General features: G+C 45.8%; 1 protein-coding gene across 2 annotated transcripts; it reads left to right on the top strand.

Annotated features, from left to right (window-relative positions):
- Nucleotides 1–15,587, top strand: LOC115056461 (carbohydrate sulfotransferase 8-like). Of its 2 annotated transcripts, none has more exons than XM_029522908.1 (5): nt 1–167; nt 843–1,233; nt 8,760–8,965; nt 12,583–12,623; nt 13,918–15,587. In XM_029522908.1, exons 3-5 carry the CDS (start codon nt 8,779–8,781, stop codon nt 14,932–14,934), a joined length of 1,245 nt encoding a protein of 414 aa, XP_029378768.1. In that variant the 5' UTR covers nt 1–167; nt 843–1,233; nt 8,760–8,778; the 3' UTR covers nt 14,935–15,587. The 2 variants fall into 2 exon arrangements, with proteins under 2 accessions (XP_029378768.1, XP_029378767.1); XM_029522907.1 differs by having other exon boundaries at nt 13,912–15,587.
- The last annotated feature ends 410 nt before the right edge of the window (nt 15,588–15,997 follow it).

Here is a 15,997-nt window from a genome sequence, read left to right as displayed (position 1 = left end):
TTAACATAGATGATCAGATTTATTACATAAAAAATACACCCGAAGGAGAGGATCAACCAACAATTAAACACAACATCCCACAATGCAAAAAGAGTGAGCACAGGTAGACCAGTGACGCAACATTCACCTGTGATCTGCAAGGACAACAACGACACAGAGGACAGCAGGTGAGTTCAAAACGGTTCAGAGCTGAACACTCAAAGATTGTGCAGGTCTGGACAGATCTGTGACCCCGCCCACAGCAGGTAGCGTCGGTACCACTGAAACTAAAACGTTAGTAAAACAACAAAAACAAATAAAGCTGGACTGTGCTAATTTACTGGAGCTCGGCGGACCGGAGGTAAACAACAAGAAATAGAAACACACACATACACACATGCACACACACTGCTACTGCCTCATACACGGGCATCAATGAAGTTACCACAATAAGAGACCCAATTTCCGGTCATTGCACACAATGTAAAAGACTTGAACAGAAAATAAGAATCAACGTTTCCTGAAAAATCCGACTTTTTAACTTTAATGATTTTTTCATTTATTTATATTTTGATCTCTGTCGCGAATATCGCTTCTAAATGTAGACATTCTTCCTAGTGTGTCTAAGTGATTCATTATACTCATAGTTGATTTGGTTTGATTTGATATTCTGATGGTGGACAAACATATATACATTTTTATGACGTTTCATGTTTTTGGATCAAATCTATGTAACTTTCTCTTATCATTAATAAAAATTATTATTATTATTATTATTGTCTCCTCTGTTATTATTCTTACTAATGATATTCATGAATGTACTTTTAGTAACATCAGTCATCGATCCTCTCTTGTTTGTTAAGGTGCCCCCCCATGGTGGTGGTGAAGCTCAAGATGGATTGTTTGGTCTGGATCTGCTGTAATTGTGATTAAAGTCACTTAGAGAGATTTTGAACCACATCACACGGACACAGCCTTATTTTGAAGGTGTCGGAGTAACATCCGGTTTCTTCCTCCTCTCCTCTGTGAACTTGACGCCATCTTGGGCCAACTCGCTCCCTAACTTTGGGCGTTTCCACTCCAGCTTCTCTCCCGCGCTCGGCTCACCTTTCATCGGTCAGCAGGAGCTCATCGTGTCGGTCTCCCGGTCTCCGGTTCCAGCCGTCATGACTCCGGTCCCCGGTCCCCGGGAGGAGCGGACTCTGTAGCGGACCGGTGAACTCCGGGGCAGCGTCCATGCTGCTCCCGGCTCAGGTGAGTGAGAGCGGCCGGACTCATCAAGTCTGCCCGGGGGGGGGGGGGGGTCGCGCTGTTCCGGGCTGTAGATGCCGGTACCGCCCGCCATGAAACGGGAGAAATGAGTTAAAGAAGTTTAGTCAAAAAGATGGAGGACCAAATGGATTTAGACCTTCAGCTCATTAAAGTTCATACGATGATGTCTTACTGAGTTGTGTTACTGGTTTGACAACACAACTGTCACACACTGTCCAAAATAACCTGCAGTGTGTCCGTTACAACACAGACGAGCTCCAATCTGCCTGCATGTGTTTGTTCCTCTCAGAGGTACACACTGATGCAGCGGTTGTTGTGTGAGTGTTCCTTTAGTGTGAACCCAACAAACACAACGACGTGGAGACACACACACAGACACACACAGTGTTGTTGACAGTGGTTTTGTCTCACTGTGTTGTGGTCAGAAGATCCTCAGACTGTCTCTAAACCTGGACGTGATCTGAGGAGCCTGAAGCCACCAGGGGGCGACTCCACAGACCTAAGTGTCGGATTGTTAGACTGTACTGAAGTCTATGGGAAAATGTCCCTCCGCCTCCCTTATATTGAAGTCTATGGGAAAATGTCCCTCCTCCTCCTCGGTAAACGTTTTCCCGATGAGTTTATGGTCTCAGTCTGAAATACAACATGATGTCCATTTTTTTATGGGATGCTCCATTTAGAGGGAAAGGGGAGGGGTTAGGGGGCGGGGCTACTGAGTGACTGACAAACTGGAACATACCAGATCAGTCTATCAGGATAGAGCAAACCACAGGCCAGCTCCAGAGCTGGTACGTTTTCATGATAGCACTTCAATTGTTGATATTATGTCAGCGAACATCTAGACGGTCATGTGATATTTGGTTTTGTGAGTACTGCCTCTCAGTGACATCATTAGTTACATCAGCAGCTCCTGACGTCACATGTCAGCGCTGTTGTACTGTCTGTTTGGGTAGATCTGGCTTTTTGTCAGAGTGCTGGTTCAGGTGGGTTTGGGTTGTCTGCTGTTGCTGCCATTTGGTGCACAATGTATTCTGGGATACCTCACTGTCCCAGGTCACATCCTGTGAGCTGAGCTGATGACAGGAAGAGGAAGTCCTCCAGTCCTCAGGAGTCTGGACCTCTGAGCTGAACTCTGAGACCCATTCAGTCTGGATCCTGGAGTCCTCATCAGTCCAGGATCAACAATCTCCTGGACTGTGTGCGTGTCAGCCTTTCAGTTGGAGGGTCGTTGTGGTGAAGGTCTGGACTGTCTGGACCAGACTTCAGCAGACACCAGAGAAGGTTCAGATCCAGATGGTAGATGTGTCCTGGACTCAGTTTGTGGTGTGGTGACGCTGTGACTCTTCCTACCTGTGGCGAACCCAACAGGAAATGCTGTCATTAAACCTGACCCACCTCACAGGGTCGATCCGCTCTGACTGAGGGTTCAAATATCTGCACACAGACTTAAGATCAGGACACATGAAATCATTCCTCACCTTTCTCCCACTGTGGGTGGAGGAAGAGGAGGAGGGCTCATCTCGTGCTTCATCTCCTCTGTCAGAGAGGAGATGAACGAGCTGCTCTGTGATCGCACTGAATTATTTCTCTCCTCGCTGCTAAATATAGCCGCTGTCCTGAACACACACGCACACACATTTATTTGCTGCTGATAAATCAGTTTGTCTCAGGAACAGTTTGATCTTTGGTTATTTGGGTGAAGTAGTTTCAGTGAGACCTGGTCACGTGATCACATGACCACTCCCCGCCAAGGCTTATCAGGCCGTTTTCCTCCGAAATGAGTCTGAAGCTCCATCATTGAGCGGCTGAGTGGCGGTGATGGCAGCTTCAGCTGTGATTACAGACCTTAGATGCAGAGTCAGCTGAAACTGCCAAGACGAGCTCCTGATGTGCTTCATCATGTCTGGCTTCGTTAGCAGCGCTGTCGTACGCTACGCTTCCTTCTCTGCCCGTATGATGCAATTCTACATTCACATTGTGTCACATGGCAGACTCAGGTGGGGGCCACTCGCACAAACATCATTTGGTTTCATCTGAGCACCAGAAGATGGAAGGACTGAGTCTGAACACAGACGAGACTCAGGTAGGGGGAGGAACCTCCTGTGTGTCTTATTGGAGCCATGTTGGTATTTGGAACTTTTAATATACTATGATTCTGATCACCAAATTTAGTTTGATGTTAACCAAGAGGAAACTGAGCTGCTGCTCAGTGTGAACACACACACACACACACACACACACACACACACACACAGTCAACCTGTCCTTAACATTGTGAGTTGTCACTATGTTAGCTCAAACATGCTAACATTATCCTAAAACAGAATCTCACAAGCTGAGAGATTTCAACTTAGTTCCTGTGACATCACTATGGCTCACCTGGGCAGATGTTCACAGGGAAGAGCTGGACATGTGGTTCAGACAGGGGGGCCTACAGGCCCAGCTGTTCTGGATCTGTCTCCAGGCAGCTATCTGTGTGAGAAGGTTCAGGTTTAACTCAGTGATCTGTTTAGAGCAGATCACAGATGATGATCAACTCGTCATCCAGCTCTGCTGAGGTCTGATAAGGAGCCAGTAATTTGAATCAGGTGTGTTGGAGCAGGAAACATCTAAAACATACCGGAGAATAACTCTCCAGGACTGGAGTTGGACACCCGTGGGTTAGAGGCTCCAGACTTCAGTGCTGTGCCGCAGTGAGCTCCTTTGATTTCCAGCAGAGGGGATATACATATTATTTATGTAAATATGAAGCGTATCTTAAATACAGTGTTGTGAGCTCTGCTCCCTCCAAACGGCTCCTCAGTGAATCAGCGTCAGGATTCAATTACCATAAGCACCTTTAATCTGAACACATGGCCTCTCACAGGAAGCTCCATCCCCCACACTAATGAGGAAAACCACACCACAGCATCCTCCACCCGCAAATGGTGTGCTCAGGGCAGTTGTTTATGGGGTGGCATGTCTTAATAATTAAAAAGACACAGGACCTTAGGTCTTCATGGAGGGACCTCCTACCCCTACCCCATCCTGGCTTCATGGCAGTGACTTCCTGCCACCCAAAAGAACCTCCACGGATCAACTACATCTGTTGGTGTGATGCTAATGGACGCTGAGACTCTTTTACAACATCACCTGGTTCCCTCCACTGTCAGCCAATAGGATTCCTCCATTGTCCTCTGGATGACGCTGAATAAAGACCAGGTTCTAGTTCTGATCAAGGTAAAGTAGAATCATCTCCACATTGAAGCCAAAATAAAGTAATGAATAGTCACATGACCTCTGTGTCACCACCATGAACCTCCACCCTGTAGTTAGATCCAGCACCTGGACAGGTGACAGCTGTGTTCAGGTCTGAAACAGCAGCACAATAATAATCATCATGATGCCTACTTATCCCAGCAGACCTGCAGCAGCCGATCCAGTTCTCTTCCTGGTCCGAGATCCAGATTTGTCTCTATAATCAGGGCTGAGGGGTTTCCTCAGGTAGTGAAGTTAGACCGGATCGACGTGGCTGTGTCTCTGAGGTGAAGCTGAACAGACTGAACAGGATCTTTAGTTTGGTCTAGACCAACTGACAGATGAGTTAGTCTCCTGGTTTGAATTAGTTTGGCTCATTGTGTATTTATTTGTTGACAGGAATGAACCTCATTTACATCTGCTCTGAAATGAGCTTTTCCTTCCTGCTAATTTAAATCCTTGTTCTCATTAAAGCCTCATGAAAGACAGTGTAGACATCCATCCACAGAATCACATGATTGGACACAAACTGTCAGTCTCTTAACTCCTCCCCCTCCTGTCTAATGCACAGAGCTCATTGGTTCCCTTCAAAGATAAAAAAAAGTGTATGTATGTATGTATGTATGTATGATGTATGAACGGCTTTGAAAAAATCCTGTTTGTCGTACATGACCGTCAGCCATGCTGCAGTTTTTCATTTGCCATGTTTCTCTAAAGACCTGGTAACCTCAGAGTTTTTCATCCTCCCAGCACAACGCAAACAGGCCGACTATATGTTATCCCATAAGATTAGACCGTGATTGGGAAATGAACAGGGATTAGTGTACTTAACTGACTTAGAGGAGAAACAGGTCCTTTGTTGTGGAGGAGGAGGAAGAGCAGGAGGCTCATCAACTCATCGGATTTACAGATTATATTCTGATTATGTCTATGGTCCTTTCATATTTCAATCATCCTGCTGGACTTACAGAATGTTTCAGATGAGGTGATTCGTTAAAGATTAGTGAACTGTCCTGGGACTGAGGCCACGACAACAACAGCAACAACACAACAGCCACTAGTCCAGGGGGGTATTCCAGGTAGGAGGTTCAACAAACTCTGAGTTGACTTACTCTGAGTATCCAGTTCCAGAACAGCTGATCTGTGCTGTTCACTTTGAGTTGCGCTCGTGCACAACCTCTATAAAAAGCCATCATCAATAGAGCCCCTATACCACAAGTCACCATGACAACCGAGAAAAAAAAAAGATCCACTTATTTCGCCCTGATAGAGTTGGAGGTCTGAATTCAGGCTGATGGAGAGGATGAGCACATGTTCTGCCGTAAATGTAACACCGCTGCAGCAGCGAAGGACAAACAGCAGGAGACAAAATTAGTACCCGAGTCAACGTGTAAGTTTGGATGTACTCCTCCATTGATATCACATTTAACTGTAAGAGATTGTAGCTTACAGTGATAAATATAAATGGGAATAAAATCAGATTTTCATTTAGGTGCAGTCTATCAGAAGAGAAATGTACTTGGAAGCAGTAAAAAATTAAATATCCAAACATCATTCAAAAAAGTAAGGGATATTTTGCTGGGGTATGATCGTACCTCACTTTGATTTTAATTTTATTTTCTTTAAATTGACTTAAGGTATTAAACAAAGTAAATATTAATTCAAGTAGTAATTTAAACCCCGAACAAAATGTTAACCCTAACCCTAATGCCATCTCATTTAATAGCCCACTTAGTAGATTAGCACATCATACAATGTTTACACATTTTTATTGAAGTCATTTAAAAAGTGACGATGTGTACATGAACGAAATAAAATCTACTAATTTAAAAAAAGAGATTCACATTTGAGCATTCCAAGTATTCCAGACTCAGATCTTGCCTAAGATTGCTTTTCAAAGTATTCTGAAACAGTAGCTTTTCCTACATCAGAGGCAGAGGATGATGATGATGATGATGGTGGTGGTGATGATGAAGAAGAAACGCTGTCTGCTGCCACAGGAAGAGCAGCAGAATGTATATCATTTAAAATAATGGAATATATGATTTCCTGCCATCCTGTTGAATTCCTCTTTAATGTTGTTACTGATGTAAAGAAAACTACTGTTTGCAAAAAAAACAATAAAACTCGGTGCTGCGCATGAAATTAGCCTTTGATGTGAGCGCATGTCCACGGCGTGTGAGGTTGGTGATGTATGGCTGGAGAATGTTATTGAGACAAATGATACCGTAGTGTTCGAACAGATACTCCCCTGGAAACGCCGGGACATCTAATCTCGGTCGGAAGATTCTCTTGCCATGTAAGGCATTTCGAAGAAAATGGGCTTCGATATCAATCAGATTGGGAATGAATGGGCAATTCATGTCTAACAGCTGTCTTTGTGTGGAAGGAGATGGGTAGAAACTCAGGGTTTCTTAAAGAAAACTTGCCAGTGAGTCCGTTACCATGGTGATTGACTCAGCGTTTAAGATTCCCCTCTTTCTGGAACAGATGACTCGGAGTTTCATCTCAGGGTTAACATAACCCGCTTTCTGGAATACCCCCCAGGAGAGAACAGCACACTGACAACAACACTGTCCACTTGTCACCTGACCCGATCAACACATTGATCAAGACAATAATATGATGATCCACAGACACTAAGTGGACCTGGACAACAAGGTCTATCTGAGAGAACCAGGATCTGACACCTGGACGGGTCTAAATATGAGACCATGAATCAGTGTGTGTGTGACTGCTGGGCCATTGGTTTAGGAATGAATGAGTGCTTGGTTTCTTCTGATCCCATTTAACAACTTCCTCCTCTTACTCAAGTCATGTCGATCTTCTCTGATGTATCTTTCTTCAAATGTTTCAGTGTGTTGTGTGTGAAATGTGGGATTGCTTCAGTCACAATATTGACAGAACTCAACACACTGAAGCAGATCAATAATATCAATCGGTTCCTATTTCAGAGTGTTGATGAGGTGCATGTTTCTGTCTGTGTGTGTGTGTGTGTGTGTGTAAGATGTTAGTCAGCAGTAGTTTGGCTGCAGTCAGATATTGGTCCGTCTGTCATGTTAATCTAGACTGATTAGTCGATTGACGATCGACATACTGATTCATGTGAACTGGCTGCTAACAGCTAATGGCTAACAGGCTGTATCACTTTGTCTTTAAAGTGTCAGAAAAGAACAAAAAAATGGGTTTTGGATTAGAGTTCTGTTACATTCAACATGTAATCATTTCAACTTTGTTATGATTTGGCGCTATACAAATAAATCTGATTTGATTTGATTTGATTAGTGTCAGAAATGTCTTGTCTCACTGTGGGATAGTGAGACAAGACGCGAAGAATTGACAATAAAGGTGACTTTGACATTGAAAATAATAATAAACATCACACAGATGAACTGAATGCATCCAGATGGTGAATGGGGTCCTGGTGCTCTCTGATGGATTAGACTCTGACTCTGACACTGAAACTGATGCTGATGAGCTCGGAGCTAATGATGCTAACATGGCTAAAACCTGCACTGTTGACGTGGAGCTGAGTTTATAGATCACACAGGGCCGATCGACGAGGTCACCAAGGATCAATTATCGATGAATGATGTCAGAGACACTGTTTCACTCCAGCTTCTGAACAAGTAATGCGAGGTTCATGCTGAACCAGCTGCGTGTGTGTGTGTGTCTGTGGCTGTGGCTGTAGACACACACCTGCTGAGAGAAGCCGTTTGAGCATGCTCCAGAGAAACAGATGTTCCCGCTTGGCCTCATGGGAGCTGGAAACGTGTGGTCAGCATGAGTTTCTATATCAGTACACACACAGTGTGACAAAACACACACTGTTCAGCACCACAAACACACCTGTCATAGTCAGTGCAGAGTGCAGCGCCCTCCCAGTGGTCCAAGTACTGGTCTCCAACCCAGGACATTGTTTCGCAGTGAAGACAGAGATGTGTGATTGGGACAGACCAATCACATGACAGATCAGATCTCATCTTCAGACGGTTTCTTCTTCACTCTTACGTTCATTGGTCTGTCATTCTCTGTTTGGAAAAAAAAATATTAGTGGTGTGCAATTATCTTGGGATACATTGGACCATGAAGGATCCAGCTGGATCTTCTGTGGCCTAGAAAACAAAAGATGCACCTGAAGGAGTCTCATTCAAAGATCAGATGATGGCTGACACTGTCCCTGTAGCAGTAAAAGGGGAAAGATCCATTTTTGTCCAGGTTTTGTTGTCTGACTGTCCGTCCCAGGTCTAACCGCCCATCTCTGTCCTCAGGGACTGTGGAAGATCTGGAATGAGTCTGGTGGACTGTAGGCTGCAGGACTCGCTGTGTGCCCGCAGGAGGCTGTTGTCCGCAGCCATGAAGCCGCTCCTCTCCCTGATCTGGTCCCTGTGGTTCCTCCTGCTGCTGGGAGCCGGCTCTCTGCTGCTGCTCGTCCATCTGCAGGACCTTTCCGAGGCGGTCCAACAGCAGACCTCAGGTCAGTGTCAGGGGTCACAGCAGTTCCCAGGGGTGACGGTGTTTGAATGAAACTGTTTGACTATCTGGGATTTCCAACTGTCAGTAAATTGGATGAGGCAGAGACACAAACATTGGACCCCCCCTCCCCACCCAATCAAAGACTCATCACAAATCTCAAACTGACACGACACCTACAGTCCTAGCAGGGTCAAAATTGTCTGTTCCTCTCCAGTCTGAGTTCTCTTGTCTTTGGTGAATGCTGGTTCTGCTGGTTTTGAGTTTCCCGTTCTGGTTTCTGTCCTGACTCTGGTAACCCCGTCCAGTCCTGCTCACCAGTTTCCTGGGCGTGCTGGTTTCTATTAATAATCAATGATGGACAGGGAGATTCACAGTTTATTTAGAAAAACTGAAGAACACAGTCTATGTTTGTTTCTGACACTGTCAGGTTGGGCTTCATTTTCAGCTTCATTCCTGAGGAGTCAATGGGGTTAAACAGCATCTCTGGACCTGCAGAAACTGATGCATCCGGTGTGGTCCTGCTCCTCTATTGATTTCTTCTTTCACAGACAGATCAGGTGTCTCTGATGAGGAGATCATGTTCTCAGGCTCCATCCAAACAGTTCAGATTAGAGACGTCTCCTCTTTCATCGATCTGTTGCTCCAGCTTCCTCTTCTCCTTCATCAGTGGTATCACTAAACCTGATTGATTAGCAGCTCCTGATTTTCCTAGAGGAGTGGAAGAATGTGTAATCATCCTGACGGCTTCAGATGATTTTTCTTTAATTCAATCAGCGACTCGCAGTTGAAGCTGTGAAACTGGAGCCACTCAGATAATCTCATAACGTTTGCGTGGCAGTTTCTTCATTTGAAGAGAAGGAACAAACATCAAAACTTCACCCACAGGAACATGGAGGACGTTTGTATTGTTTTGTGTTGTCCGGTTTTAGAAGTTCACACTGAGCTCCATATTTTATAATTGAAATGAACTAAATGAAGTCTTCACTTACAGGGCATAAATTTCAGCAAAGATCAGAAATTCTGCCCCATTTGAACCAACTCATACACTGTCTGTATTTGTGTTTGTCTGAAAGGACGGAGCTAATTTTTCTCTAGAATTTAACAAAGAAGCTAAAAAAGAAGCGCAAAAATCAATTTTTTCAGGATCCAGAGATGAGTCTCCAACACACACACACACACACCCTGACCACAGTCAGTACTCATCAAAGTGAAGGTCTACTCCACATACTCTGACCTCTGTCCAGCAGCAGCTTGTTGGTATGTGTCTTCATCGTCTACATAAGGTCACTGAGCATGAGGGGAAATTGTTGCAGTCTGACATCACTATTTTGATGAAGCTCCTCCTCCTGCAGCAGGATGTCACGCTGACTCCGCCTCCTGCAGTGACCTGGCCACACACTGACAGACCACACGGTCAGTGAATGCCTCATCCCAGAGCTCAGACGTCCTGCAGGAAAGTTAGTCTGTGAAGACCACACCCACAGGAAGTTCATCATCCTGTCAACAGGAAGTTGGCTCAATAAAGTTTGTTCTTCAATTTGAAGTCAAACTGTAAATACATTTTGATATGAAGACAGAACAGAGAGCCAGGGAAGGTTAAAGTGAAAAAGAGAGAGGGAACTCTAAATGACCAGGTGACCTGTCAGTAAAAGGGTGTCGTCAGGGTGAAAACGAACCCAGCAGTTATGAAGGGAAAACTGTAGGTAGGTGAAGAAAGAAAGAGGAAACTATTCACTTCCTTTAATGAAAAGGAGGTTAATTTAAAACATGAAAAAGGTGAAAAAGGCGACTAACTCTTCAGGGGGATTCAGACCGCTGTTTCTTTAAAACAACCATGAGGAGCCTGGAAACGGCGCCATAACTCATAACACATTGACTCGTCAGACTGGTCGTTAACTGCTGAGGTCATTGACCTCTGGTGTCTCAGTGATGTCATAACAATAGGTCGATGACAGAATGTATGCAGAGAGAATAGAAGGAGTGCACTACTTAATCTTCTCCATACTTATTATTCCAATTAATGCGGGTCGTACCGCTGGACGAACCCCAACAATATATATATTAAAACGTGCGGCTCGATCGGGAATAGCTTGCTAAATTCTGGCAGGTAGATTTTCAGATTAAGTTATTCCCAAAAAAACAGCTGAAATTTTCCATAGAGAATGAATAGGAGCCGACGAAAAATTGCCACAAAAACCTTTTTCTCCTAAACAGTATACTTTTCAAACTACAAGCCCTCAAAGGAGCCGTCCGAATCACTTTTTCCTCAAAGTTAGAGTGGAGCCGCTCGTTAACTAGAGTGAGAGCACTGTGAAAAAGTAAGCGTCATTTTCATGTTTAACTCGAGCTCATGGCCAAACCGTGAAAAGGAGACAATTTTTTGGCAAAACGTAGACACAGGTCTTGGGATTCATAAAATGTCATTTTCAGAGCTCAGCTCCTCACCAAATTTAAACGGGAGGGCTCAGAGCGGCAGCAACACCTGCTTTTACCCCAATTGAACGTAATGCAAATCAAGGTTTTCCTCAAAACAGGGTTAGGGTTTAATGTAAAGTAATGACAAAGTGACATTGGCTGCAAACATTTTGCAAATTTATTAAAAATAAGACACTCAAATGTTGCATATACATAAGTTGTCATGGGGTATTTTGTGTAGAATTTTTGAGGGGAAAAAAGGAATTTAATCCATTTTGCAATAAGGCTGTAACACAACAAAATGTGGAAAAAGTGAAGTGGTGTGAATACTTTCTGGATGCACTGTATCACTATTTCACGTGTCCTTTGAAATTTTACCATCTTTTACTTTGAAAGGAAAACATGAAAGGAAACACTGTTCATTGTTGTTAATGTAACCATGACAACATGAATGGTCTGAGAACGTCTTGCTGTTCCCAACCAGAACCTGGCTGTTACTATGGTAACCATTCTGTGGGAGGGACACCACCTTTGGTGTTTCTGGTCTGTGACCTGGATCAGGTCCAGGTCTCCTGATCCTGCTGCTCTAATCTGATGCTCCACAAACCTCCACACAGATTTGAATGTTTGACACAGTTTAATCTGGGGGGTTTCAAATCCTAAATCCTTACTGGTGAGGCAAGACCACACCCTCTATGACATCAGCGGACATCATTGGTATCATAATGAGACCTGATCAGGACTGCTCTCAGGAGGGTTTCCTTACTGGAGGTGGTCTCGGCTGGGTTTATGAAAAGACTGTAAAGACTCAGAGACTCAGACCTGCAGACCAAACAGACGTGATGGTGGTGAAGGCCGGGACCAGGAAGGTGGAGTCAGACCAGTTTACCAAACAGACATATGGAGTTGCACAGGGAGTCCGTAATAAATAACCAGGAGCTGCTGCAGAACTTGGGACACAAATAACCTTCACTGTCAGGAGCTGCTGAGCGGCCATCTGGACCCCCCCCCACCATCATACTACAGTGTGTGTGTGAGTCAGATGATCCACCATCAATAGAAAATGGGATTCAAACCAGTGACCTCTTGTTCTCAGTGGTTTCATAGTTTTTCCTTGAGTCTATGTGTGTCTGCCGTCACCTGAAGGACATACTTTGATTTGTGTATAATTGGTGTGTTGTGTTCCTCTGTGTGTGTCTGCAGGTGTGAATGTTCTGGTGGCTCCGAGGTGGCCTGTGGAGGAGGTGAGTCCTTAGGTGGACAGTAACACAACAAGACAGGGGGACAGTGACACGCAGAGGACAGAAGCAGTAACACAACTCCAGTCTCCACTCAGAGCTTTACACAACCACACAATAATTAAAAAACAGCATCAAAAATGAACCAGGACAGACACACACAGACTGCCTGGTACGGCAGCCCCAAGTGGTCAAACCCTGCAGCACCAGAAAACACAAATCAACATACAAAACACAAAGCTCAGCTTGACAAATACAACACAAAGGAAGCGTTTCTAGGGGACATTAAAATGTGACGGATCAAGTTGAGTCATGGGCCTATGTCATGTCACGGTAGAACGCCGAAAGCCCCCTGTGAGCAGTGTGGTTGCTCTTCCGGGTCAGTGTATCGCATTAGAGATGGCTGCTAATTATCGTTTTACAATGTCGCTCCATGACCTCCCCAAAGTTCGTCAAGCTGATGTATATCGACTCGTCAAGGAACACTCTACAGTGAAAACTTCCAAGCTAGAAAAAGGATATAAGTCCCTTCTATTGGGAAATGGCCCTCAGCTGACTTCCAAAACTCCTGATTTCTGCTTCCATTTGCCTGATTGTTTCGGCAGCAGCAGATTCTAAACCAGTTGTGAGCGTAGCTGTGCTCTGTGGTGGGCTCTTGATTGTCTGAGTGGGCAGGATTCTCTCCATCCTCCTCCACAGCAGCTGAGTCCTGGGCCTCCGCTACTCTAAGGCGTGCACTAATGCAATATACACGGACTATCGTACTGATGGATTATCCGCCCAGCTATTTTACGGAAACCGGCTCGGTGTAGCACCGGTTTTAAGCCTCTTGCGGCCACTTTTTGAAATGTAGATGCTCTCCTCATTAAAATGGAGACTGCACACAAAGGTGCTACCCTGGAGAATATGAAACAACGGCCCTTCATTACTCCTAATTAACCTCACCCATGCCTTGCGGATGATTTCGTCCTTTGGAAAATCGTGAACTCAAGTACGGCTATCTTTGTTTTGATGTTGAGCAGCCTGGTACACTGCAGTAACAGCTAAGAGAGGAGGCGGCCATAGCTTATCCTATCCTGCCAGAAATGGGAGTACACTGCTCAGATATTTTTAACGTTCCAGAAGCAGTAGTGTGACATAGGCTTATTACAGTTCATCACAACCTGCTGGTCCGTCCCTTTTTACTGTCCCCTGGAAACATGTCTGTGGTCATTTTCTCTGTTGTGTTGAAGCTGAAGATGTTTTCTGACCCAGTTGAGCATCCATACTTTGACCCAATCAGTGACTGTGTCAGTTACAGGAAGTGGAGAGAGTTTCTGCTGCAGAGCGTGGTTTCGGTGCAGCAGTGATGTCACAAGCCAACTCTGGGTTGGTGTTTGAGGTCGAGTCCAAACTGCCAATCACGAAGCGTCACAGGAAGCTTCTCCTGAAGCACAACATGGTGTCCTCCAGTGCGCCCAGTGTTGGAGAGGAGGAGCAGCTGAGGCTGGTGAGGCTACAGGAGTTCCGCCGGCGCCTCCTGAGAGAGGCGTGTGCCAAATACCACCCAGGCGTCATCAAGCGGCCGGTCTCTGTGCGTCAGGTGTCTCGAGTGTTTGTGGAGGACCAGTCCCGGCTTCTGTACTGTGAGGTGCCCAAAGCCGGCTGCTCCAACTGGAAGCGGGTGCTGATGGTGCTGGGAGGAAGCGCCATCTCCACGCGAGACATCGCTCACGATGTGGCACATTATGCCAACCACCTGCGGCGGCTGGAAAGCTATGACCGTGCTGGTATCACAGAGAGACTCCACTCTTATACCAAAGTGCTGTTCGTCAGGGAGCCCTTCGAGCGCCTGGTTTCGGCCTTTCGGGACAAGTTTGAGAGCCCGAACTCATACTACCATCCTGTGTTCGGACGCCCCATCATCTCCAGATACCGTGCCAATGCAACACGTACGGCACTGCACACCGGCGCAGGCGTCACCTTCAGAGAGTTCGTCCAGTACCTGCTGGACGTGCACCGGCCGGTGGGGATGGACATCCACTGGGAGCCGGTCAGTCAGCTGTGTCACCCCTGTCTCCTCCGGTACGACTTCATTGGGAAGTTTGAGAGTCTGGAGGATGAAGCCAACTTCCTGCTGCGGAGCGTGGGGGCGCCCAGGAACCTGACCTTCCCTGACTTCAAGGACAGGAACCCCCTGGCTGAGAGGACTTCCTCCAGAATCACCCAGAAATACTTCTCCCAGCTCAACGCCACAGAGCGGCAAAAGGCCTTCGACTTCTACTACATGGACTATCTGATGTTCAACTACCCCAAACCCTTCAAAGACCTGCACTGAGCCCATGGACCACAATGCACTGCGGCTCAGGCCGTGGCCTGGTCTTCAGTCTGAGGTCTGGTGGATTGTCAGGGTCTCACATCCGTTGATCACATGATCACGATCACTAAGGTTCCACTTTCTGTTTGTGTGTCAGTGGAACTACACAAAAACACTTGAACAACAACAAGTGAAATAAAAAAAATCTGAATAAAGTTGATCAGATTTCTCAGTTCACTGTCACATGAACCTGAAAATGAAAACCAGAGCTGACAAAAAAAACAGTTGATAAAGACGCTTTAGAACCTCAGAGCTTCTCTGACCTCTGACCTAATGACATCATCATCATGGCATATGTGTGTAAGTGAATAAAGGCGTTGACTAAATGTCTGTCTGTCACCTCCTTCATGTCCTGGGGAAGGGGACGGGCATTTCTCCTCCAGTCTTTTTGGTTTAGCCCCGCCCCCTTCAACCCAAATATCCCATAATTTGAATGTTTCTTCTGTTGCTTTGGTTACAGTCTGTTTGTTCAGTGAAGGAAAACTCATGACAAACTGAAGGAAACAGCTTTTTGATCATCGACAACATAACAAAGTGACACAACTCACCTTCAATTTTAAATGTTTGTTTATTTTTTTGTACTGAAATAAACAGGTGACTAAGGTCACATTGTCCTCTCTGTGTCCCGGGTGTCCTCTCTGTGTCTCAGGTGTCCTGTCTGTGTCTCGGGTGTCCTCTCTCTGTGTCCCGGGTGTCCTCTCTCTATCTCAGGTGTGCTCTCTGTGTCAGGTGTCCTCTCTCTCTGTCTCAGGTGTCCTCTCTCTCTGTCTCGGGTGTCCTGTCTGTGTCTCGGGTGTCCTCTCTCTGTCTCGGGTGTCCTCTCTCTATCTCAGGTGTGCTCTCTGTGTCTCGGGTGTCCTCTCTCTGTGTCCCGGGTGTCCTCTCTCTATCTCAGGTGTGCTCTCTGTGTCAGGTGTCCTCTCTCTCTGTCTCGGGTGTCCTCTCTCTGTCTCGGGTGTCCTGTCTCTGTCTCGGGTGTCCTGTCTGTGTCTCGGGTGTCCTCTCTCTGTCTCGAGTGTCCTCT

The sequence above is a fragment of the Echeneis naucrates genome, chromosome 16 (genome assembly GCF_900963305.1).
Source record: "Echeneis naucrates chromosome 16, fEcheNa1.1, whole genome shotgun sequence".
NCBI classification, from domain to species: domain Eukaryota; kingdom Metazoa; phylum Chordata; class Actinopteri; order Carangiformes; family Echeneidae; genus Echeneis; species Echeneis naucrates.
The sequence above is the reverse complement of the archived record's forward strand: the minus strand, read 5'-3'. Positions and strand labels throughout refer to the sequence as shown.

Excerpts from the sequence above, each read along its gene's own strand:
- LOC115056461 (XM_029522907.1), top strand. The coding sequence starts at position 8,779 with ATGAGTCTGGTGGACTGTAGGCTGCAGGACTCGCTGTGTGCCCGCAGG. Across the intron at positions 8,966-12,582 it reads GGTCCAACAGCAGACCTCAG|GTGTGAATGTTCTGGTGGCT; the intron begins GTCAGTGTCAGG and ends GTGTGTCTGCAG. Across the intron at positions 12,624-13,911 it reads CGAGGTGGCCTGTGGAGGAG|TTACAGGAAGTGGAGAGAGT; the intron begins GTGAGTCCTTAG and ends TGACTGTGTCAG.